The sequence below is a fragment of the Eptatretus burgeri genome, chromosome 4 (genome assembly GCF_056783735.1).
Source record: "Eptatretus burgeri isolate ZD-2024b chromosome 4, Ebu_testis_v1, whole genome shotgun sequence".
Lineage (NCBI taxonomy): Eukaryota > Metazoa > Chordata > Myxini > Myxiniformes > Myxinidae > Eptatretus > Eptatretus burgeri.
In genome coordinates this window covers 42,921,432-42,946,774 of record NC_140964.1, presented here as the reverse complement: position 1 = coordinate 42,946,774, position 25,343 = coordinate 42,921,432, and the positions used below count along the sequence as shown (strand labels likewise).

The 25,343-nt window shown below is 43.0% G+C and overlaps 1 protein-coding gene across 3 annotated transcripts; it reads left to right on the top strand.

Annotated features, from left to right (window-relative positions):
• Positions 1–84: 84 nt before the first annotated feature.
• Positions 85–24,219, top strand: TARDBP (TAR DNA binding protein). 3 transcript variants are annotated; one of them, XR_015057327.1, is made up of 7 exons: positions 85–449; positions 7,217–7,380; positions 7,530–7,670; positions 10,896–10,940; positions 19,756–19,926; positions 20,336–23,026; positions 23,834–24,219. XR_015057327.1 is itself a non-coding variant. In XM_085877668.1 (6 exons), exons 1-6 carry the CDS (start codon positions 212–214, stop codon positions 20,987–20,989), a joined length of 1,413 nt encoding a protein of 470 aa, XP_085733794.1. In that variant the 5' UTR covers positions 85–211; the 3' UTR covers positions 20,990–24,219. The 3 variants fall into 3 exon arrangements, 2 of the variants coding, with proteins under 2 accessions (XP_085733794.1, XP_085733795.1); XM_085877668.1 differs by having other exon boundaries at positions 20,336–24,219; XM_085877669.1 differs by lacking the exon at positions 10,896–10,940 and having other exon boundaries at positions 20,336–24,219.
• Positions 24,220–25,343: the final 1,124 nt, after the last annotated feature.

Here is a 25,343-nt window from a genome sequence, read left to right as displayed (position 1 = left end):
GATACAAAAATTTCGTGGCAGTAATTTTGTCCACATATCGGACTTGGTGAAGCGGATTTTGAGATATGCTGTTTTCAGTGAAAGAAAGGAAGCAGATCGTTCGCGCCCTCCTCGGGTTTTCTTCTGGCGCCATTTTCTGTTTTGTGGTGAAGTTGAACGTGGCCCGTTTTTCTTGCTTCTTTTAAACGCTTTATCGCGAATTCAAATAGAAATGGCAGAATACATTCGCGTTGCGGACGATGAGAACGAAGAGCCGATGGAGATCCCCTCTGAAGAAGACGGCACGGTGCTTTTGTCAACCGTCACGGCCCAGTTTCCTGGCGCCTGCGGCCTAAAGTACCGAAATCCGGACACGCAGACCATGCGCGGAGTACGTCTTGTGGAGGGAGTTCTACACCCGCCCGAACCCGGCTGGGGAAACATCATGTACATTGTCAGTTACCCCAAAGGTGTGTTTCAGTTTGTAGGTCGCTTCACTTACACAAATGGCGATGGATGTATGTATTTGGTATCGTTTTCGGAATGTCACAAAAAAAGGTTTTTTTTTTTTTAAATCAATTCCATTATCATCTTTTATACACGAACAGTACCTACAGAAAGTGTCCACCTCCGTTCAAAATTGGTTAGTGGGCGCCAGCAGTGACCACTATTTTCGTTGTGTCTGTCTGTTTGTGACTCTCCAGAGCATAGCTCCGTGACGTTTGACGCGATCTTTATGAAACTTGGACACAAGATAGAAATCGATGGTGTAGTCGTCTTTTTTGTATGAGGGGGCGTCCCACGCCCCTTGTGGGCGGAGCTACGCTCACTTAAACTTTTTATTTCTTTTTATTTTTTTTTCTTGACTTTTTTTTTTCCTCTCAGTTTCATTTCCTAGAAGCTGTGCGTAATGTCCATAAGTACAACATATAAAAAAATCCCATTTGATTTGGTCAATTTTGACGGAAGTGATAGGTTTTTACGGTAAGGCTTCCTCAAAAGCTTCCACTAACTCAATTGTACCTATCGTGGCATTGTTCAATAATGTCCGCGAACCATCGTCGCCTCCCGGCTTGTGTTCACCTTTTGTTGCCTTGTATCCTGGAATTAAATTTCATTAAATCACACTCCCCCCCCCCTCTTTATTTACACATCGTAACCCACGACTTCCAAATGAAAAATAAATTGTACAAATTTTCAGAAAATTAATTAAAAATGCAAAACTCGAACATCTTTGTTGGATAAGCGTCCACCACCATTATAGCAAAAGTAAATTTGTTCAGGTGGAACCGTTCACCTTCAAAACCGCACCAAGTTAATTGGCCTCCACCTACCTGCATTACATTGTAGTGATTCTGATTCCCTCTGCTACCGAAGGTGAAAGAGGTCATGTTTTCACCCCTTTATCTCTGTCTGTGTGCAGGATATCTCAAAAAGTTGCAGACGCGTTCAGATAAAATTTTGTAGACAGGTTGGGTGTGTGACAAGGACGAAGTGATGAGATTTTAGTGAAGATCCGGATCCGGCTACTAGAGTTTTTGTAAGTTTATTCCACACCATTGAGAGATCGGGCCAAAAACGATACGGTATTGTATAGCATTATATTTGAAAAATGTATTGGCCCGGATATGTTCTTGTGGATCAGGTGTGGCAAAGGTATGCGCGCTACTGAGTGCATGACTTAAAGATTGCTGTCCGTCAACGCTCCCCACACAACTTGACTGAGCTTGAACAGTTTTGTGCGGAGGAATGGGCAAATAATGCCCAATCAAGGTATGCAAATTTGGTGAAGACCTATCCCAACAGACTCACAGCTGAAATTTCTGTCAAAGGTGCTTCCACCAAGTGTTAACCTGGGGGGGGTGGTGAGTGAGGGTAGTGGACACTTATCCAACCAAGATATTCTAGTTTTGTAATTAGGGCTTCAAGCATGGCTGAAGCCCTATTGAATTCGTTAGTATTATTATTAGGGCTTCAAGCATGGCTGAAGCTCTATTGAAATCGTTCGTATTATTATTATTAAAGGCGTTTTTATGTTCTACTGACCGATTTTGTGGCAGATCTGGAGGGAAAACTGTCGGATGAAATTCAACGAAACTTAACAGGATAATTACTCACCACCTGAAGTTTATACTATGAAACATTTGATGACGTAGGTCACGTGGTATGGCGACCATATTGGATTTTATCCAAAACCTAAAAACATCTTCTCCAGAAGGGATAATCTGACAGCCTCAATCTTTTGCACACATTTGCTAAGTTGCATGGGAATGTAAAGTTGTTAATTTGGTTGAAATCGTTATTTAATTTATATGATTTAAAATGATGCCGATTCGCCTCATTAAATATGCAAAATATGCAAATGAGAGTTGAAAAAATTTAATGACAGATTTAGATAGCACATAAACAGGGGACTCCCAATATATTTATACGATGTCTGTATTTGACCCCAGTGAGCCCCCAGAGCTCCCCAAAGTTGAAAATGACCAATTTTTGAAATGTCATAAAATGAAAACAACGCTTGGATGAAATTCAATGAAACTTATCCATTTTATAACTCTCCAGCTGAAGATTATACTTTGAAAATTTTGATGACGTTGGTCACGTGGTATGGCGGCCATGTTGGATTTTCTCCAAAATCTAAAAACATCTTCTTCTCCAGAAGGGATAATCTGACAGCCTCGATCTTTTGCACACATTTGCTAAGTTCCATGTTAATGTTAATTTGGTTGAAATCGTTATTTAATTTATATGATTTTAAATGATGCCAATTCGCCTCATTAAATATGCCAAATATGCAAATGAGAGTTGAAAAAGTTTAATGACACATTCTGATAGGCCTTGAAGAGGGGACTCCAAATATGTTTACACTATGTCTGTATTTTACCCCAGTGAGGCCCCAGAGCCCCCCAAAGTTGAAAATCACCCATTTTTGACATGTCGTAAAATGAAAACCAAGAAAGATAGACAAAAAGTGACCACAAATTCTGGAAGATATTTTAACGTTCTACAAGTTCGCCATTTACATTAATATGCAAATGTGGAGTTATTGGACTTTTTTGGGGACTTGAAAATTTGTCCAGCCTCGATTTGTCCAATGTGAAGTTTCTTTCTCTATCATGTATTGCAATGGGCTTTTCAATCTTTCATTGATATAACATGAGGGACCCCGTAGCTGGGCCCCATTGCAGACTTGAACTAACTTTCTAACTCTGAAAACCCATATCATGTGACAGGGTGATAGTGTTGAAATTTGTTAAAATGGAGGCACGCCTTGAAGCCCGGGATTACTGGTTTACCAGTTTTAATTTAATTTATTTTCTGAAATTTTTAACCTTCGCCATCGAAGATGGACGGAGGTTACTGTTTTCACCCCTGTCTTTGTTTGTTTGTGAACAGTATTACGGAAAAACTCCTGTACGGATTTCGACGAAACTTGGTGGGGGGATTAGGTATGGTCCAAGGATCATGCCATTAGATTTTGGACTTGGTCCAAAGTCCAATATGGTCGCTATGGTGGCCATTTTGAAAAAATATTTGAATTTTTGTTTTTGCATTTCTACATGTTTTAAGTGATTTCCAACCAAAAATAAATAAATTTGTTAGAGAAAAAAAAACAAAATTTTCCACCTTTTTTCAAAAAATTTTCGATTTTATTTTTTTGGCATTTCTACATGCGTGTCGATCTAGTTTAGTTTATTCAATCGTGGTTCAGTAGAGTCTGATCCGTTTTGACCTACAATGAATAGGATATCAGGTTCACTTGAGTGACCCAGCAGTATTGGCGGCGGAGGTTTTGCACTCTACCGAGTGCTCCCCCTCTAGTTAGAATTTGTTCTTCACTTGGAAGTTGTGGATTACAATGTGTAAATAGAGGTGGAAAGAGTCTTATTTAATTCCAGGCTATAAGGTAAGAAAAGGTGAAAATTTTGCAATGGTGTGTAGACTTTCTATAGTTAATGTAGATGCAAGGAACTGATACCAGTGGAGGCCATTTGGCCGATCATGACGACGCTGTGTCATCGCCACATGAGTCTATATCAATTATCTGCTTGATCTCACTGGAAGGGGGAGGCATTTGAAGGGGGGTTGGGACGCACACAATCATTTTTATTTTGTTTGGGGAGAGCGGTTCTGGGTGTATGAAGACAGTTGTGTGGTGAGAAAAGAACAAATACCGACAGCACACTCGCCTCTTTATGAGACCCCTCTCCCAACCATCGCATTCACTACACATGTCATCCATCCATCCCAAAACTACCTGCCAGTCATACCAATATCAATGTACCCTTCTATCCACAATGATTCTCGGGACCTAATTCAAGTTTAATCCAATTTGACATTTATGCCTCCACGACCTTTCCAGGGAGAGCATTATATATGCATGAACTACTTCCTGAATGAAAGACCCCTACCTTATTTACCAGCGTTACTATCATCTCTACTCCAAGACTGTGAACTCCAAGACTGTGAACTCCAAGACTTTACTCCTGTCACTGTTGTCTATTTTACTGAGAAAGTCTGAAACATTCACCTCAGTGTTCAAATACAGCACGTGGTTAGCCTCAGTTGTTCCACTGGTGTGGCGATTCTCCTAATGCTGGTGGATGGGGTACCCAGTTTCACGTATATCCAAGGGATGGCACACAATTTGCGATCTAGCTCTGCCTGCGAAACACCAGGACAGTTTATGGCTCGGTCGGGATTTGAACCCAGACTATACAGCTCAGAAGCAAGTGTGCATACATCTGGTCCCTCGTGTGCACTGATTATAGCGGTCCTTTGAAAAATTACATTTGTGGTAACTGTTTCATCAGTTGCTTAAACTAAAATGGTCCCCTTAATGGGAATTCTTATTGTGAGCTCTTTTCACTTAGTAAGCACATAATGCAATAATGAATGGTCTTACCAGTGCTAACACTGTCTTGCCTTATGGCTTGCTGCCTGGTTATCAGCTCACTTCCATGGACCTGTGTAAAGCCAGCGATTTCCCGCGATCGTGGAAAACAGCCGGAATTCACGTGATCGGTGACTGAGGAAAAAAAAAAAGTGAACATTAAACGAGGCCATCAAAAACTCCACCGACTTGATTCTCATAGAATAAATAGGAAAAGTAGTAAATAAAAAACAATAAACCACAATTAGATGCACAGCCATCTATACCCAGAGCTCAAGTGTGAGAATAGCCAATGCTCCGCTCCCGTCGATTCCAGCTGCTCTGGATGTCACTGTGAATCTAAATCTCTATATCTATTTCTGTTACTAAATACTGAATAGAATTTCTTCGAACAATCTGGAGAGCCCAATCAATGGAGAGTTCGGCAAAGCAGCCGCTTCCAGAAAAATGACGCAAACAGCCGCCACAAGCTGCATACGAAACAACATGCTTGAAGATAATCTCTAGAACCGCTGAACCAATCGATCTGAAATGTTGTGTAAATCCTCAGTGGACCGGCGCACTCAGTTTTTGTGAAGAAGTATATCTGAAGGACTATGGCAAACATGGGCCAATCAAATTTGACCTTTTCTTTTAATACATGTGGGAAGTTGATGGCTGAGCAAGAGAGATGCAGTATATATAGATTATAACCTCTAGTGTTAGAGTTGGCTACCTGAAATAGTCAGGTCGCTGCCAACTATGGTGCTGGCCAACGATGGCAGTCGTGACAATTCTCTTCATAAAAAACCACAGACATCATACAAGTGTGCAATTATCCTCCTGAATACATTGTATTGTTTGTGTTTTACCTCTATACACTCCTGAACCCCCAGATGGAATGAGTCAAAATCTGGTGTTTTTTTACTCAAGCTGTGGAGGGGAATATTTCAGAGGGGAAATTTAGTTTATTTTATTTTTTAGTTTTGTGGATTCAATCTGGGTGAAGGACCCCAATTTTCTTCATAGATGTGTATCGTATAGCTCCACCTGGTAGAAGTAGCTATTACAAGTTATTCTAAAATACACCATCATCTATCTATAATTCCAGGTGTGTGTGTGTGTGTGTGTGTGTGTGTGTGTGTGTGTGTGTGTGTGTGTGTGTGTGTGTGTGTGTGTGTGTGTGTGTGTGTGTGTGTGTGTGTGTGTGTGTGTGTGTGTGTGTGTGTGTGTGTTGTGTGTGTGTTGTGTTTGTGTGTTTGTGTGTTTGTGTGTTTGTGTGTTTGTGTGTTTGTGTGTTTGTGTGTTTGTGTGTTTGTGTGTTTGTGTGTTTGTGTGTTTGTGTGTTTGTGTGTTTGTGTGTTTGTGTGTTTGTGTGTTTGTGTGTTTGTGTGTGTGTGTGTGTGTGTGTGTGTGTGTGTGTGTGTGTGCGCGCGCGTGTCTGACCGACCGCTGTTTCTCGACAACCGCTGGTCCGATCTAATTGAAACTTGCCAGATATATTGCTGGAGACCTGAGGATGTGCCTTTTCAAGGTTTGATATTAATCGGACAAGTGCTTCCCAAGTTATGGCCATTTATTTACCAAACCAATGGCAAGACACGTTGTTGCGTGGGCGTGGCCGATGGGGAAGGGAAGCTCAGCCGCGTTCCCCATTACGGGTTACAACGTACGGGCTTCCGGAGAGTGATGACTTCGTGTATTCTAATAATTTCTCGATTTCTTATGCGCATTTATAGATAAACACAATGCCCCAAGTTATGATCGTTTTCATATTAGACGGTGCATAAATTTCGGTAACATCAGAGTATTGGTATGCTCCGAACCAGGAAGTAATTTTTTTTTCTCTCTCTTCTCTTCTCTTTTTGTTTTTCCTTGCCACGACATTGCGAAAAGGTAAAATACGTTGGCGCTAATTGAATGATTGGGTATTAAAACTAAATTGCGAATAATCGTAGCTGCGAATAATATGCTAAGTTCCGGGCCACGCACGTATGGGCATGCCAGAGCGAAGAAACGGCCTGTGTGGTTGTTGTTTGTTGCTCGCGGTTTGAGTATTTATTTATTAATTTTTTTTTTAACGGGCACGTACTAGTAATTATAAAGGTGGGGTTTTAACCCGTCCACAAGGACGGGTTCTATGCTAATGCTATGAACTTGCATCTCATGGTTCCATGAACTCAAGTTGTTACTGTTTGGAGGCCTTGAGAGTTAGTAGCAACTAGTTTCAATTTGCTACTTACAGAGTCTTGCTGATTCTTTTGAAGAATGTCAACATATGCCTGTTTGATTGTAAATACACTTGCGATTTCCAATTGAATGTATGTGATATGTATGAATATATTTGTTGCTTTTGGACAGACAACAAACGCAAGATGGACGAATCTGACATCTCAAATGTGATAAAGATAAAGCGCTCGGTGCAGAAGACGTCTGATCTCATTGTGTTGGGGCTGCCATGGAAAGCCACAGAGCAGGACTTGCGTGACTATTTTGGTGCTTATGGGGAAGTTCTCATGGTTCAGGTACATTTCAGGCTTTATCATTTACTTCAACTCATTTTACTTCTCATGCTTGTAATAATTTACTTTGAATCATAGTTTGGAACTTTAAAGTCATTGAATGTTTTGTAACATGAGTAGAAGCACCAATCTGAGACATTAAATGCTTGCAGGTGAAGAGAGATGTAAAAACTGGCAATTCTAAGGGCTTTGGTTTTGTCCGATTTGGTGACTACGAGTCCCAAATGAAAGCCCTGTCTCAGCGGCATATGATAGATGGTCGGTGGTGTGACTGCAAACTTCCTAATTCCAGGGTGAGCCAACAATAACACCTTCCAACACTTTTTTTCTCTGAGCTTTGCACCCTTCCTCTTTTATTGAGCCTCACATCCATGTTTGTGTTTTTTTTTGTTGTTTTTTTAAGTCTTGCATCCGTCCGTTAATTTTTGAGCCTTGCGCCTGTCATCTAATTTTGAGCCTTGCGCCCTTCCTCTAATTTTGAGCCTTGCGCCCTTCACCGAATTTTGAGCCTTGCGCCCTTCACCGAATTTTGAGCCTTGCGCCCTTCGCCTAATTTTGAGCCTTGCGCCCTTCGCCTAATTTTGAGCCTTGCACCCTTCGCCTGATTTTGAGCCTTGCGCCCTTCGCCTAATTTTGAGCCTTGCACCCTTCACCTAATTTTGAGCCTTGCGCCCATCAACTAATTTTGGGCCTTGTGGCCGTCTTTGTACCCCGAGCCGAGCGCTCCCGGCCTCGTACCCCGAGCCGAGCGCTCCCGGCCTCGTACCCCGAGCGGAGCGCGCCCGTCCTGGGACCCCGAGGCGAGCGCGCCCGTCCTGGGACCCCGAGGCGAGCGCGCCCGTCCTGGGACCCCGAGGCGAGCGCGCCCGGCCTCGGACCCCAACCCACTTGCGCCCCGCGTTCGGTCCTCCCCGCCCCCCTTGCGCCCCGCGTTCGGTCCTCCCCGCCCCCCTTGCGCCCCGCGTTCGGTCCTCCCCGCCCCCCCTGCGCCCCGCGTTCGGTCCTCCCCGCCCCCCCTGCGCCCCGCGTTCGGTCCTCCCCGCCCCCTTGCGCCCCGCGTTCGGTCCTCCCCGCCCCCTTGCGCCCGCGTTCGGTCCTCCCCGCCCCCTTGCGCCCGCGTTCGGTCCTCCCCGCCCCCTTGCGCCCCGCGTTCGGTCCTCCCCCGCCCCTTGCGCCTCGTGTTCGGTCTGCCCCCGCCCCCTTGTGCTCCGCATTCGGTCCGCCCCCCGCCCCCTTGCGCCCTGGCCACCCTCCTTTGCCAATGCGTTTCCACCCTTTTGAGCCCTGCTCTTTCCTTTCCAACCCCTTTCAAACTTCCCTCCTTGCTTGAGAATAACTTGTCTTTTATTATTTCTCTTAATTTTCTCTCAACTTCCCCTCCATTTCTGAATCTAACTTTTTACCATCTGTCATGATGCGTTTTGCTGTTTTCTCTGTCTTGCTGTATTGATCTTGAACCAGCATTTGAAGGTTTTCAAGTAAGCAAGTGGATGGCAGTTGTGCACCTTGAGGACTTTTGTAGATCGGGAGGGGATCTCTCACCCCATACTCTTGGAACATTGGGAGGGGAAAATATACAAGTACAAGCCCAGTGCAGTCATTGTTTGTGATGTGGGCCAAATTGTTGATTTGGTTTGGGGTGGGGGGGTATGGGGCGTCGGTGGGACGGTTTAATCTCTCAGTTAAATTCCCATTTTGCTGTCTTTTAATTTTGGTCCCTCCGTCTTTTCTATTTTACGTAGCTTCCTGAATATGACTAACTTGGCTTTCTGATGTTAGAACTAGACAATTTCTTTTTCTTTTGGTTAAGCTTAAACCAACACCATAATACATCAAGATGATCAAAATATAATTTGGAACATTTGCCGTATTTTCATTTTGTCTTAAATTGCAGCACATTTTGTGTGGAATTCTTAATGGTATTTAAACCCTGGTGTTCGCTTAACTGTTAAGGTGGTGGACTTAAGATCCTCGGGTGTTGAGTTCAAGCCCCTGTCTTTTCGTTGAAATAGCACCAGGTGGGTTGACTCAGCCTGTCATCCTTCCGGGGTCGGCAAAATGAGTACCAGCTTAGGGGAACGGAGCACTGTGCATCAGCGGCACAGCTGCGCCCCCAGAAAATGATGGAGCCAAGCAGCCATAGGCTGCGTACAAATAAATAAAAATAAATGGTATTCAAATCGAAAATTCCCATTTTTTTGGGGTGGGCAGGGGGGGGGAGGGGTCGTGAACACAATTGGACAATTTTCATTTTGAATGACATTTGTCGTGCACAGTCCATATTGAAATTATTTTGTTGCCCGTCTTTCAATCGATCATTCTCATTTCAATTTTTTTTTTCATTGAGCACTTTCATTTTGAGCAATTTGGGAAAGAAAGAAAAAGGATAGGAAGAATATATATATATATATATATATATATATATATATATATATATATATATATATATATATATATATATTTAAGAGAACCACTGACTGGAAAGAGATGGGACTGTCACGTTAAGGGGTTTAAACGATGGACGAGGCCGCAAGTTTTAAATGGCCCTGAGTACCAGAGCAAGAGGCATGTCTACGGCATGCTTGATCACCAAAAGTCTTAATTTTAGTTTGAATAGCCCAGTGGATTGCCATTGTTAGGCCGTAGTGTTTGTGTCCTTTTGGTATCTTAAAAGTGAAGATTACGTACATTTGTGTTGCTCCTTATATTCTCTTTCCACTATTTTTCTTTCCTTGCATCACAAAACCGATTCTTCCTTTCTCCAATGTTGTTTTTGACTTGCATTTATTTTGCTCATTTCATAGAATTGCATAAATTGTGGCTCTTTCATTGGAGCGCTTTTTGTTTTTTTTGATATGTTGCGGTCGGTCTCATCCTCGAACCCAAGGGTTTTGGGCCTGAAGGCTGATGTTTTAAAGTCGGGCATTGATTTTGGCTGTCATTTTGGTGTGTGAAGGATTTTGGGGATCAAAGTGACCTTAAACACGTTTTGAACATGTTTGAAAGAGAAAGAGGTTTTTCCGTTAATTCCTAAATGAGGGAGTGGGAGGTATGGGGACAAGGAAGAAGGTTGGGGGGGGGCAGAGGGTGAGAGGAAGAGGGGGGGACGAGAGAGGGATGGGAAGAGGGAGGAGCAGGTGGTAGAAATTGCGTAGGGGTCTGGGTGGGAGAGAGTCGGAGAGTAGAAGGGAATCTGTATTGTATGGATGGCCCGCTTGCTTATTCAAACTTGAAGGGAAGGTTTAGAGGGATGGAAGTGGGAAGTAAGGGATGGAAATGGGAAGTAAAAATGTATTGCTGCAGATTTTAGATGAATTGTGGGTGTGGCTTGGTTGATGATTTTGGTTGTGAGTGGTGTTGGGGACTGGTGGTGGGAGGGGGGGGGTCAGGAAAATATGTTTCGGAGGCATTTTCCAGCCTCGCGGATGTAAAGCTGGGGGCATGTAGCTGCGCCAGCCTGCAGGGGCAAGAGCAGGCGTTTTACAAGACGCCAAGAGTTTTCTCTCTCTGTTTGTCAGCTGAACAACGTACCAGCCGAGTTTGCTCTAAACAGGACGTACTTGGTGAGTACGGGAGTGTTAGCATTGTTGTCAACACGACAAGTTTGTTTGCAGGCTGGAAATGTTGGCCTCATTAGGCAAGCAGAGATTTTTTTTTCCTGATAACCCAAGGGTTCAAATCCTTTTCCTGATGTTTTTCTTATTGGCTCTGCAGATGTGCCATTTTGATGATGATGGTGGTGGTGGTAATGGGAATCTCATTTTGTTATTTTCCGTTAAGGGTCTGACATTAACTTGCAATTAAAGAAATTAATTGGAGAGTTCATAAAACACCTTAATACCCTACGTAGTCTTGAGAAAAAAAGGATATGGGAATGGTCTACGAGCAGAAAATTTGATTCGTCAAAAATGATGGAAAATGCCTCAATATCTTGTCCAAGTGCTGCTAAACGAAAGGGTTTTGAAAGTGTCATAAAGGCGATTTGTGTTTTACAGTATTCAATTATATAATTCCGTTTGAAACAAAATAAAGATTTTAAAGGTTGGGAAAAACCTTTTTTCAGAAGTTCAGTACCGTTGATGCAGCATCTTTTACACCACCTTATTTAACACGTTACACGAGTTATTTGTGCCTGTTGTTTGTGTCCTTTGACATCCTTTAAAACGGTGATTTTCCTTTTTGAAATGATTTTTAATTTTGTTTCATTGCCAGATTGGCAGACAGAGTAAAATGATTACCTTGCTACTCTCTGCGCATGTGCGATCGAGGTGAGATTCCATAAAATTTGCCAAATTCAATGCCAAAGTACGACTGCTGAACTATGGGTTTGTTTGCCGATTCGTGATCAAAATATAACATTCAATTGAAATAAAGTAGTTCCTCAATCATAAACTGACGTTTGTCGAAAGACAGGCACAAAGTGAACCAATTGCTTAATCCCGTTTTTCGCTTCACGCCCGTGGGTTAATTATATCTACCTCTGGTATTTTCCATCGTTCCAGAGACTGTTGTAATAGTTGCGCATTGAAACCTTACCGTAGTCAATTAAAACGTACTGTCACTTCGAATACACCAAAATTGACGTCCTCTGCTCACAGGCCCTTTCCCAATGGGGTCCAAGTTGAACATGGTTTTAAATTTATTTGCAGTTGTGACATTTATTTTTCTTCCTCTCTGGTATTTTCTTAAACCCACCTTGGCTTTGCTTCCAGAGTTGTTTTTTTTTAAAATACACAGTAGACTACGCGCAAGTCGGCAGCGTGTAACTTGTCACTTCACCTAAGTCGGCAGCGTCAAAAAGTCCCGAATTTATCGAATGTTAAATCCCTTTGAATAAAGTCTGTAAGTCGTCATCTCTAAGTCGTCACTTCCTCGAAGTCATCAGATGTTGTCCATTCCCGCGTGAATGGAAACTCAAGTAAATTACCATGCCAAACTCGTCACATGGAACTGCTACCTCGTGAGAAGCCCAATTTCATGGAATCGTGATGCGTGCTCATTGGTGTACACCGCCAGTGATAGGCTATTTATAACTGCGCTACGTTCGGTTATTTATAACCACGTGCGACTTCATCCTTCACCCCACAGTCATCATGAATGTTCGCATACGCGCAAGTCATCACACGTCTAAGTCGTCACTTTTTTCTTGGTCCCGATGGTGACGACTTACGAGTAGTCTACTGTATATTTATTTTTTTTACTTTTTTTAATGCTACGATGTTGCAATCGATCTAAGAGTCCACGTCACTCCTGGCAGGTTGGAGAACCGCTGCTATTTTCACATTCTGCCCGATACATCTCAGTAGTTGTAAAATGAAAGCAATAAATCTGGCCTTAAATATCACGATGCAAATGATTTTTCTCCAAGTGGAGGCATTGTCATCAAAATGGTGCATCGACCAAAGTTCTTTTCAGCCTCCCTTCTTGAGACAGGATAGTGTAAGCTTTTGCAACCCTTGGGTTCTCATTTTGCCCCCATTCCCATGTCGATAGAAAAAAATTACCATGACAACATCACACAGGTGATGTTGGGAATTTTAAATGTATTGTGCTGATAAAGGTGGGGGAAATGTCTTGCATGTTGGTCAGTTGCTTTTACCTGTGCACTTCCAAGATCTAAATTTGATTTGCAACATCATTATTGCAAAATGTACTCATGAAACGACACTATTTGATGCTGGTTGGTGCCTGATGATTCTTCCTTATATTTGCACACATTCTCCAGTTGACTTTTGTTTGGAACTCAGCGTTTAATTGGAAACCATCGCTGTTACAAATTGCCCTGTACGTTAAGAGTAAAGGTTGTGCTGATGCTCTTCGAATAGTGAAACTATACATGTTACGTATGCAAAAGGGTGGAATTTCTGGTTTCCCCACTTCATCCTTTGCTGCATTGTTCCATACATACATGCATCCCTCCACTCTTGCTTGCTTTGCTTCTCTTTGATCCTATTTCCTCCCAACACTTTTTTAAAACCTATTTTTCTTTCTTTCTTTTTTTTCCCCTCTTCCACAATTCTATTCACCCTTTTTCTTTCCCTCATCAATTTACATCTCCCCCACAAAACTTTTCCCCTTACTCATCTGTATATGTAACATGGTATAAAATTTGAAAAGCTCTGCCCATATGGATATTGTAGACCTTGGGAATATTGTGGTTGCACAGTATGAGGGAAGTTTAGCAGAATGAGTTGCATTTCCCCTACCTTTGTACAGTTACTGATTTTCCTTTTATGATCAAGAAAATATTTAACCAAAGTGTGTTGATTATATGGATTCATAAACATTGCTTGTGATGGACTGCTGCAGAAAACCAAGATATTCTCCTTGCAAAAGATTCTGCTGTTGTAAGGTCCAGTGACCATTTACAACCTGCTGATGACCTATTAATGCCTTTCCACCACACATTTCAATGTTTAAATTTTTTATTTTATTTTTTGCACTCGTGTAACAAGAATTGATTGAAGAAAAACAGATTAACAGTTTTTGTTTTTATTTTATTTTTTTACGTCTGCACAGCCGAAGGACGGACACATTATGTTTTCACATTATCTCCATGTGTCCATGGCTTTTTTGGGGGGGTTTTTTCACGTTAACTTTTGAACCACTGAAAGTTGAACCACTCTAGCTATTCATGTAAAAGCATACTGATGTCTCATGTCCTTATCCTGCATGTGATATTTTCACATTGTTCAGCATGAGATTTGGATATATAATTTAGGCAAACTTTTCTGGGTTCCGAATCTGCTTGTAACTGGGATAAGTTTGCAAAAAAAATTGTATTTATATTTTTTTTTGCATGATCGGGGCTCGTGGAAAAGCTAGAATCAAGTCTATGTAAATTGATCACATGGGGGACATATCGCCTCAATCTAAGCTGTGTTGACAGGTACAGCTGTTCACAACACTGCTCACATTACAATACAACAATCTCGTATGCAGTAAATGATAATGATTATTTGGTTACTTGATAGTGCAAAGTTTATTTCCATTCCTTCCATCCTATATGCTTCTATTCACTCGAAACTAGAAAGGGTTTCTGCTGTTATTGAATAATAAAAATGGTACCGTTGGAAAGAGAGTATCGTTTTGAAATTGACTATGGCGGTTTACTTTGTTACAATATTGTTTTACAATCAATTTACTTTGTTATAATATAATGAATTTACTTGGTTGGAAAACGAATAATCAATTTACTTGGAATAAAAATTTGCTGGGTTAATCACAAACCTGCCTGTTTTAAAAGCCTATTTTCGAGTTTGACGAAGTGCGCATGGTTTCTTCACCCAGCGGTTCAAACGGAAACATTTATTCTACCGAAGCAGGAACCCTTTAAATTTTTAGAAACCATGGAAAGAGCACACAAAATATATAAAAGGTAATATTTATCGAAGAAATATAAAAATATGTAGAAGTGCACTGAGGGAGCACACAAACAACTGTAATGGCACTCGATAGAGCGCATACTTTTGCCAGGCTGAAAATTTTACTTTTTGTATCCCAATGATAGGCCGGATCTGGATCCGGACCATTCGTCCTTGTCATACACCAAAATCTAATCTGCTTGATCGTTTCACCTACCCAACCCATCCACAAAGTTTCATCAGAATATGATCACTTGAACAATTCTAGTTTCCGGATCTGGATCCTTTTTTTTTTGTATACATTGTTGAAGCTCGTATGAGAACTAACACAACACGCAGTAAGAGGGGTGGGAGAGGGAAGGACAAAATAGTGGGGAACAGAGACATGAGGAGAACTGTGGAAGGGAGAGGGATGGGGCGTGGAACACGGGGTAGAGAAGATGGACATTACAGGGACTTTCAGGAAGGAAAGCAGGGAATTTGAAGGAGGTGGGTTTGGGGTGGATTAACGGGGTTAGAAAAGATTGAGGTTTTGGCTGTGAGAAGATAGGTGGTGGTGAACAGCTGTTTTGAAGGCCTGGAGGGAAGAATGGTAGTGAAGAGTGTGGGAGCTTATTCCAAAGATGGGAAAAAAGAGGAATGAAAAAGTGAAGGTGATCAGTGATTCGTGATTTTGGTAGTTTTACCAGAAGGGGGTTGCCGGCGGACCTTGAGCGCCCTGCGGAAATATGGGGGGGAGGGAGGGACATATTCGCAGACAGAGCAGGGGGGCCGAGACCGGAGAGGAGACAGTAGAAGACAGAAAGACCACCGACCTGCCTGCAGTGAGAGGCCCAAAGACTCAGCCTCACCGCAGGAGATACCAATGATAAAATATCTAATGAATTTGTCGTCACACGCCCAACTTTTCCAGCAAGTTTCGTCTGAATCTGGCTATGTCTTTTTTGAGATATCCTGCTCACAGACAAACAGGGGTGAAAACATTTATCTCCGTCCACCTTCGGTGGCAACGGTAACACCAACAACAAAAACAACAACTACAGACGATTGGAGTTAACCCAGGGCTTATCCGTATTGTTAGACCCGGGGCCTGTTCCATTTGCAAGTGACTTGCTATTGCTTGTTATGGTTTTCGAAGGTAGCCGTTCTGTATGAACGACTGTACTTGCCTAACCGGCTCCCCACGACTGGCAAGCAATTAAGAGAGGTCCTTTCGTATGTTTGCAAAAATGGCTACCGTAGTCAAATTCAAAACTATATTGCAGCCATTGAAATGTTCAAATGCATATCCCTGTTATGTATACTCATAATATTATTAAAAGTTGCAGTTCATACTTTTTTTGTTACTTCTACTTTTCATCCTAATTCTTTAAGATCTGCAAACATGCAGAACCCTCCATCCCCCTCCCCAAAATGTGCCAAGCACTCCATTCCACTGCAGTGATGGCTGAGTGCATTGAATCAAGAGTTGCTTGATGAGCGGAAAGCAAACTGCTTGCTCACCAAACACGCCCCTGTGATAACACTGCTCGACAGGTAACAGACTTATTCCCGATTATGGTAATATTTTTCTTTGAAACTCGCAAATAGAAACACCTTGAACATTCAAAGCACATCCGATACATACACAGTACTTACACAATTCTACCGCATACACTTGCAAAGTACTGCAGTTATTTCATATCATGAAACAGGGAAATATCCAAGTTATTTCCCAAGTTGACAGCCAAGCCCAGCTTGACTAGGGCTCGGCTTGGGAGCACAACTGTTCGAGTTAGTTTCAGAACTCGTTTCAGGTACAGTACGAGGAACAGCAACCCATGAAATCACTTTCACACCATGCCATTTCCCCATAAGTGCCGTGGTGTATTTGAGCCAACATATTAATGTTCAGCCGTTCGTTGCATTTGGCCAACTGAAGTGATCAGTAATGCTGAAAGTCCCCCCCCCTCTCTCTTCCGCCTTGCCCCCATCTCTCCCTCTTCCACCTTGTACCTCTTCCACCTTGCTCTCTTCCACCTCGCCCCCTCTCCCCCTTCCACCTTGCCCCCCTCTCATTCGTCCACCGCGCCGGCGCTCCTCCTCTTCTACCTCGCCCTCCCTCTCCCTCTTCCACCTCGCCCGCCCTCTCCCTCTTCCACCTCGCCCGCTCTCTCCCTCTTCCACCTCTCCGCCCTCTCCCTCTTCCACCTCGCCCCCCTCTCCCTCTTCCACCTCGCCCCCTCTCCTTCTTCCACCTCGCCCCCTCTCCTTCTTCCACCTCGCCCCCTCTCCCTCTTCCACCTCACCCCCTCTCCCTCTTCCACCTCACCCGCCCTCTCCCTCTTCCGCCTCACCCGCCCTCTCCCTCTTCCGCCTCGCCCGCCCTCTCCCTCTTCCGCCTCGCCCGCCCTCTCCCTCTTCCGCCTCGCCCGCCCTCTCCCTCTTCCGCCTCGCCCGCCCTCTCCCTCTTCCTCCTCGCCCGCCCTCTCCCTCTTCCGCCACGCCCGCCCTCTCCCTCTTGCGCCTCGCCCGCCCTCTGCCTCTTCCGCCTCGCCCGCCCTCTCCCTCTTCCGCCTTGCCCCCCTCTCACTCTTCCGCCTCGCCCCCCTCTCACTCTTCCGCCTCGCCCCCTCTCCCTCTTCCGCCTCACCCCCTCTCCCTCTTCCGCCTCGCCCCCCCTCTCCCTCTTCCGCCTCGCCCCCCTCTCCCTTTTCCGCCTCACCCCCTCTCCCTTTTCCGCCTCACCCCCTCTCCCTTTTCCGCCTCGCCCCCCTCTCCCTTTTCCGCCTCGCCCCTCTCCCTCTCCCTCTTCCGCCTCGCCCCCTCTCCCTCTCCCTCTTCCGCCTCGCCCCCTCTCCCTCTCCCTCCTCTCTTCCGCCTCGCCCCCTCTCCCTCTCCCTCCTCTCTTCCGCCTCGCCCCTCTCCCTCTCCCTCCTCTCTTCCGCCTCGCCCCTCTCCCTCTCCCTCTCCCTCTCCCTCTCCCTCTTCCGCCTCGCCCCCTCTCCCTCTCCCTCTCCCTCTTCCCCCTCGCCCCCTCCTCCTCTCCCTCTTCCGCCTCACCTCCTCTCCCTCTCCCTCTTCCTCCTCTCCCCCCCTCTCCCTCTTCCACCTCGCGATGAACACTGCTAATATCTTCTGGTTTTTGAATTCTCTGCTGTAATAATTTGCAGAGCCGTGCTCATGGAGTGTAGAAAGTTTCGACACCACATTATCACATTGCAATGTAGTTTTAGGATCATTGGTATATCCTGCGATGAAGCCGAGTCGTTGGGTCTCACTCTCACCGCAGAGAGGTCAGTGGTCTTTCTGTCTTCTACCGTCTCCTCTCCAGCCTTGCGCCCTTCCTCTGTCTGTGCTCTGTTCCCCCTATATTTCTGCAGGGTGCTTAAGGTCTGCGAACAAAACTCTTCTGGTGAAACTGCCTCAACCAAGAAACACTGCTCACCTTCACTCTTTCATTCCTCTTTGTTCCCACTTCTGGTACAAACTCCCACACACTCTTCAATCTCACTCTTCCCTCCAGGTCTTCAAAACAGCTGTTCACCACTATCTCATATCTTTCCACCATCCAAAACTATGATCTTTTCTACCCCCGTTAATCCACCCCAAACCCACATCCCTCAAATTCCTTGTTTTCCTTCCTGAAAGTCCTTGTAGTGTCCATATTGTTCACCCAGTGTATCCTGCCTCATCCCTCTCCCTTCTCAGATCTAATGTCTCTTTTCCCAACTGGCTTGTGCCTCCCTCTCCCACCCCTTTTGTCTCATGCTACCTTTGTTGCATGTTCAGTGTGTTAGCTCTTATACGAGCCTCGACGATGTATACAAAAATAAGCGATAACCAAATCCTCATTTTGAATATTCCATACTTCATGAAGCCAGTGAGGATGCTTTATCCACTCAACCAGTAAGCTATTCTGAAATGAGTTGTTTTGCTTTGGAGGTTTTGCATTTTTTTTTTTGACAATTCGACACAAAGCTGCTCAACGGGACACACAACACACCACCACCCATGTAATACCTTGCTCATTTATTTTGTATATAATTTTTCTGTTACCAGAGTGCAATTTTAGTTTTTGAACTATGAAATTTGTGGTGGAATTGGGCCGTATGGCTGTGAAATTGTTCATACTACCTTGAGTGTTTTGATTCCTTTACCCTGGTGCTCACTTTGAGTCCAGCGACGACGTGTTAAAATATTTTGCAAAACCCTTGAGTCCTTAACTTGCCATGATCACATCTAATGCATTTGACAATTCATTTCTTGTTTCTTGCAACAGCCCTTTATCAAGATTTTGTCAACTATTTGCTTGATCGTAACACCTTTGGTGGTACAAAATATATATATATATATATATATATATATATATATATATATATATATATATATTTTTTTTTTTTTTTTTGGAGACTTGTAAATTGGAATGAGGTGAGTTGAGTGCTGACTTGATAAGTAGACCAAATTGAGCATGACCATCGAGGGTAATCGGACATTTGCTCAGTATGTCAGATAAGGGACAATCCCATAAACTGATTCAAACACCAGATAAGGCAGCAAAAATTTCTGAACATTTTGGTGGTGCAACAGTTGCATTGGTTGCTGGTGGGAAAAGCATGTTTTTCAATTTTTTTTTTTTTTTTGTTAGTCAGCTTGAAGCATTTTGGATTTGAAAACAAATTGTAATTGTCAAAATTATGATTGTTTTCTGTTGTTTACTCTCAGGCAATATGAAATAGGTTGTGGGAAAGAAGCATTGATAAGAAAAGGAAATGTGAAGCAATAGAGGAAAGGAAATTGCAGCTTTGAATACATATTGTTTTGCGTAATGAGAGAAACTCAGGTAAGGGTATATTTTTAAAGATGATCTCAGTCGCATTTTCAAATTTTGACAGTTTTGTTTCCTTGCAAGTTAAAAAAATATATAAAAAATTCTATAAAATATTTTCATCAGCTTGATTACTGCGATATAAGGTCTTGCAGGCCCTGTGTGACGAAGGGGAGCACCAAGTGGATGTTCCTCTTCTCTCACCAGCAAAACATGGCTGACACATACCGCAGTCGGAAGATTTTTGTGGGACGCTGCACTGAAGACATCACTGCCGAGGATCTACGGCAGTTCTTCAGCCAGTTTGGTGATGTTACGGACGTCTTCATTCCCAAACCTTTCCGTGCCTTTGCGTTTGTCACGTTTGCTGATGATCAAGTGAGTTGGTGCAATTGAATTTATTTATTTTTTTTTCATGACAAGAGCAAGGCTGATTCGGCTTGCTTTGATTTGAAGTCTGTTTAAAAGTATAATTTAAATTATCTTGCGCCATATGTATTTTTTTTTCTTCAGTCTGTTGGCATTTTTTTCAAGTTAATTTGAGCTGGTGGTCCTTTTCAACATCAGTGAAATATATATATATATATATATTTTTAATTATTCTCCCTTTCAGATAGGGGTATCACCTAACTTGTCTGGACCAAATGTTATTTCATTTGTACTTGCAGATTGGATAATTGAACAGCTGTAGTATATTAGTTTCTTTATTCCTTCAAGTACATGATCTTCTTCTTGGGTCATCTGTCTCCCTGTTTACCCTTGCTTTGTACCACCCTTTTCCTTGCAGATAGCTCACAGTCTTTGTGGAGAAGATCTCATTATTAAGGGAACAAGCGTGCACATATCCAGTGCTGAGCCCAAGTTTGGTGCTGGCCGTGGTGGCATACACGATGGACCGGCTCGCTTCGGTGGTGGTGGTGGTGGTTTTGGGGGATTTGGTAACCAAGGGGGCTTTGGAAGCACTCATGGAATGGGACTTGGTGGTGGGAACTTTGGATCTGCAGGAGGTTCTGGTGGAATTGGGGGCCCTCCAAGTACGGGTGTTGGAGGTGGTCCAGGGAGCGGTGTTAACTTTGGTGCGTTTAACATCAATCCTGCAATGATGGCCGCTGCATTACAAAGCAGCTGGAACATGATGGGCATGCTTGCCAATCACCAAGGGGGTGGCGGTGGACAACCAGCTGCCCCAGGAACTGGTCCCCCTATTGCTGCGCCTGGCACCGGTGGCACCACAGGTCAAGCCCAGGCACCAGTACCGATGGACCAGAGCAAGGGTTATACGGCCGCACCAGCAGGTACGGGTGCGAGCTCTGGAGCAGGGTACAACAATCCCGCTTCAGCAACCTCCTTCGGCTGGGGCTCCGGCTCAGCGGGGAACAACCCGGCTGGCTTCGGCGGCTCCTTTGCCTCAAGCATGGATGCTAAGAACTCTGGATGGTGATTTTATATTGAGGCGATTGAGTGATTCAGCATGATTATGTTTTTTTTTAATTATTTTTTGTAAAATCAAATTTTTTTATTTTGTTATTTTACATTTATTGCAAGGGTAACTATGGTTGGGTCAGAGTAAGGCAATGGATATGTCATGTGTTTGGAACCAATGCAGGAGATATTATATGGAGTTGTGTGATCAAATAGGTGTGGATGCAAGAATGAAGGGCTTTTATTGCCTTGAAATTTTTGGAGCAGGATTGAGAGAGAGCGTGTGCTTGTATTCTGATTGCATGTTCACCCGTAGTTCTAAATTAATTGGTTGAAAAACCAAATGGGGATATAGTTTTCACCAGCTACTATTTTGGTCTCTCGACTTTTATCTGGGTCATAATTGTGCCACAAAACGGCCATTTTTATTTTGCTCTCAGACAGACAAAATTGTTACCAGATTTGGCACGGCATCACCATAAGCAGGTGCTTGCTTGGACTTGCTGTCTTTCACCGTTCTCCCCTATCCCCTTTGCCCAACCCTTTCACCTAATAACCTTTCTGTGCTATACTCTACCACCACCAAAAGGTGTCTTTAATTATACTGGCTCACTATCCTGGATGTGCAGTGTCTTTTATTTTATTATTATTATCATTTTTAAACATAGTTGTATTCAACTGTCGTACTAATCCTCTTGTCATATCCCATTGTTTTGTGGTGGAGGTGAGTATGGGGAGAATTTTTTTTTGAATGGGAGAGATTAAATAATTTTCTTTATAATTCGAATTGGCCTCGATTGTAAGCCAACGCTGTGAAAGTGATTCACAGCTTTTCAGTTGATCTCAAACTGGATATTTTTAATTTTAATTTTTCCCAGTATGACAATTTATTTATTGTATACCACACCATTAATTTTGGAATGTTAGGGGTTTTTTTTGGGGGGGGAGGGTTGCTCGTGTACATGTCTGTGATGATGGCAAGTACTGAGTGGTAGTTTTGTGTTTAGCTTGCTGGTATTCCCAAATAGGGCTCGTCAAGTGTTGCTGAAATTGCAATATTGTGCACCCATAGTAGAAATGGCTTCAGCGGAGGGTCTTATTATTATTATATTTTTTTTTCAGTTGCAGCATTTTTGGAATTATCTTTTTTGAATATCTTGACATATTTGTATGCGTTGAGTATTTCAAATTGACTCAAACGAGAAAGTCTGAAGTGTTGGTTTGAGTTGTGATGAAGCATTTGCATTTGGTTTAATGCCAATGGACTGGTGTGTTTGCCATGTTTTTTTTTGGTTTATTTGTTTTTGTTTCAGGTGGCTTGCTATTCTGCATGTTATAAATGACTGACTATCACTGCATTTTAACCATTATTACAGACGTATAATTTAAATACTTTGATAAAATTTCCATCTTGTTGTAGACTGTCATTGGGTATTTTTTTTGCTTTTCCGTTTTTCCAATCTACCTGAGCATGCGCTGACAAAGCAAGCACCTCTTATTGAAGAGCAAATATGAAATGGTAGAGAATGTGGCTTGAAAACATTTTGTTTTGTTTTTTTAACCCAAGGGGGCTGTTGACAATTAGCAATTGCAATGCAGAGTTGCTTTGCTGTAAAGTGTACTTTTTTCTTCTTTTTTTTGCTTGCTTCATCTTCATCTTTATTTTCCTTCCCCATTTTTCTGTCTATCTTCTTTCCTCCCATTACTCACCCTGATGCAGCAACTTTCACTGGGCCAACTAAACCATTTTAAAGTATTTTTTTATTTGCATTTGCTTTGTTTCTGTTTTACTCATTCTCGCTGCCGCTGCATTTTTGTTGATTATTTGGCTGCTGTTAACATGCAGCAGCACGGAGATGTTTTCACACCAGGGATGTGCTGAAGGCACCTGGCACCCTCCCCTCCATTCCCGCTCCCCCTCCCCCTCCCGACGACCCAGGAAGCTTTATCCACAGCAACGGCTGATCAAGCGGACCTATGTTTGTTCCTGAGCTGGTGCTTTTCCGAACAGAGTCCGAGACTGGCATGTGAGCAAAAGACCAAAAGAGATCCCAAGGCAAGTAACTTTTTGCAGAGCGCAGAGTGATTCTGCATTTTGTGGGGCACGACTGAAAAGAGGTGAAGAGTGCGGTTGTTTTGCCTGCCGGCTTGCTGAAGAGGTGTTGCTGAGGGCGTGCCAGGGTGCCCGGTGCTGGTGACAGCTGAGTGCGGTCTGCCTGGCGCTGCATGACTTGGAGGAGATAGGCAATGGCTTAAGAGAGGAAGGAAGGAAGAGAAGAACGATGCTGATGGCGAGACTGGAATGTTGACTTGGAAGACTAAAAAAAAAAATTGATTGTTTGTGGTTTTGATGTGATGGTGTATTATCGTGGTGCTTGAACACAGCGGCTGCAATCTTGCTTGCTTGAAGACTTCATCTTGCATGGATGATGATTGTTTTGATTCATCACCCTCAAACCCAAAACCACTCCCTCTGTCTGTTCACCTAACCTGTTTTTATGCCTGGTGTGAATGCACACGTGGCTGGGAAATGATGGGCTGATATTGTAATTAGCACAGAGGGGCTGAATGAGGAGAGATGCAGGCGAATAGTGAGAGAGGATGCTTGTTCATGCTGTTTTCTCATCAGAAAGTTGTGGTTATTAAACTGTATGCTGATTGGCACAGTGTGCAAGTTGGGTGTATGGCAATTTGTGCTGCATTTTCTGCTGATTTGATTTGTGTGCAAATGCAATGCTATGCAAAAAAAAATTTGAGTGCATGTTATTGAAGCAAAAAAAAAAATGGAAGAAATGTTTGTCATTTGCACAAAATTGCCTGCAAGTTTATTTCAAGTAACAAATTCCACAACTTTCTATGCCAGGTGTGCATTTTGCTCCCCTGTAAGGAGATCCAGCAGGCACCGACTCAGGTAAGGCTAGTCTCCAGCCAGCAGCACGTGGGACATTGGAGGGAGTGTTGCTTTAGAATGTTTGACATTTGCTATGTTTAATTTTCCCCTTAACATACAAACCCAAGCTCAAGTTGTCGACTCTTGACTGTTTTCATCGTGTTTAAATTTAAGCCAATGTAAGCAAGCTGAATGTGGCTGTGCTGTCAGATTACACTTAGCTTTGTTAATTTGCCCAAGTATGGTATTAGTCTGTAAAGCAAGTAGCTGAATGATTCTTCGTTATATTCTGTTTGATCGTGGTGCTTGCCTATTTTGCAGTGTGGGTGAGTTTTTGCAATAAAAAATTTTTTAATCCAGGCATTTGTCTTTTTAATTGAAAGTCCACTCAATCACATCATATATTTGTTGTATCTATTACATTTAGTGAATTTTGGATGTGTTGAGGCAAGATTAATGCCAGCCTGCGATGTCAAGACTCAACGGAACTGTTTTTATCCCCCACCGCATGGCGGAAGGGGGATATTGTTGTCACCCAGGTTGTCCATCCGTCCATCCGGGCGTCAACATTTATAGCTGTGAGTGCGATAACTCAACTGTTCGCCATATTGATTTGAAATTTGGGTCACATGTACCACCTGAAAAGGAAGAACCTTATTGATTTTGGGCATGGCCATATCCAAGATGGCCGACTGGGGCAGCCATCTTGAAAAAAGTGTTTTTTCGCCATATCGATTTGAAATTTGAGTCACACATGTACCACCTGAAAAGGAAGAACACTTGATTTTTTGGCGTGGCCATCTTGAAAAAAGTTTTTTGTAATAAATGAAAACCGCTTATCTGATTTCAATTATTTTTCAATGGCTTTCATCAGAGATGGGATTCCCCATCTCTGATGGTATATTTGTTGGTTTTGGCGTTACTTCACAGAAATCCTGTGCAAAGTCGAGAATGCATTGAAATAAAACTGAAAACTGGAGTTCATTGAAGCCGTTACCCCATGCAGTGTTTCGGTATATACTTCAATTGAAATAAAATAATGATTTTTAAAGCTTGTTAAAAATTCCAGAAGCGTAGCGCTATTGAAGCAGTCTTCGCTTCTTGGAAGTGCAAAGAAGACGATAATTTGTGTTCTACTGTACAGTGTTCAAGTATATAGTCATTCAATTGAAGTTGGAAGATTATAAAGGCCGTATAAAAAAATTATTTCTGCCGTTGACGCTGCACCGATAACACCACCCTATCTAACACATTACATTCGTTGTTCATGCCTGTTGTATCTGTCCTTTATGACATCCTTAAAAACAGTAAATTTACTGTTTGGAATGATTTTCAGTTTTGTTACAGGTAGACAGTAAAAATAAAATTAATCTCGCTCCTCTACGCATGTGCGATTGGACAGATTCAGAGACAAAGTGCTGTTAAACGGTAGATTTGTTTCCCGATTCATGTTCAAAATGTAACATTCAATTTAAGTCATCTC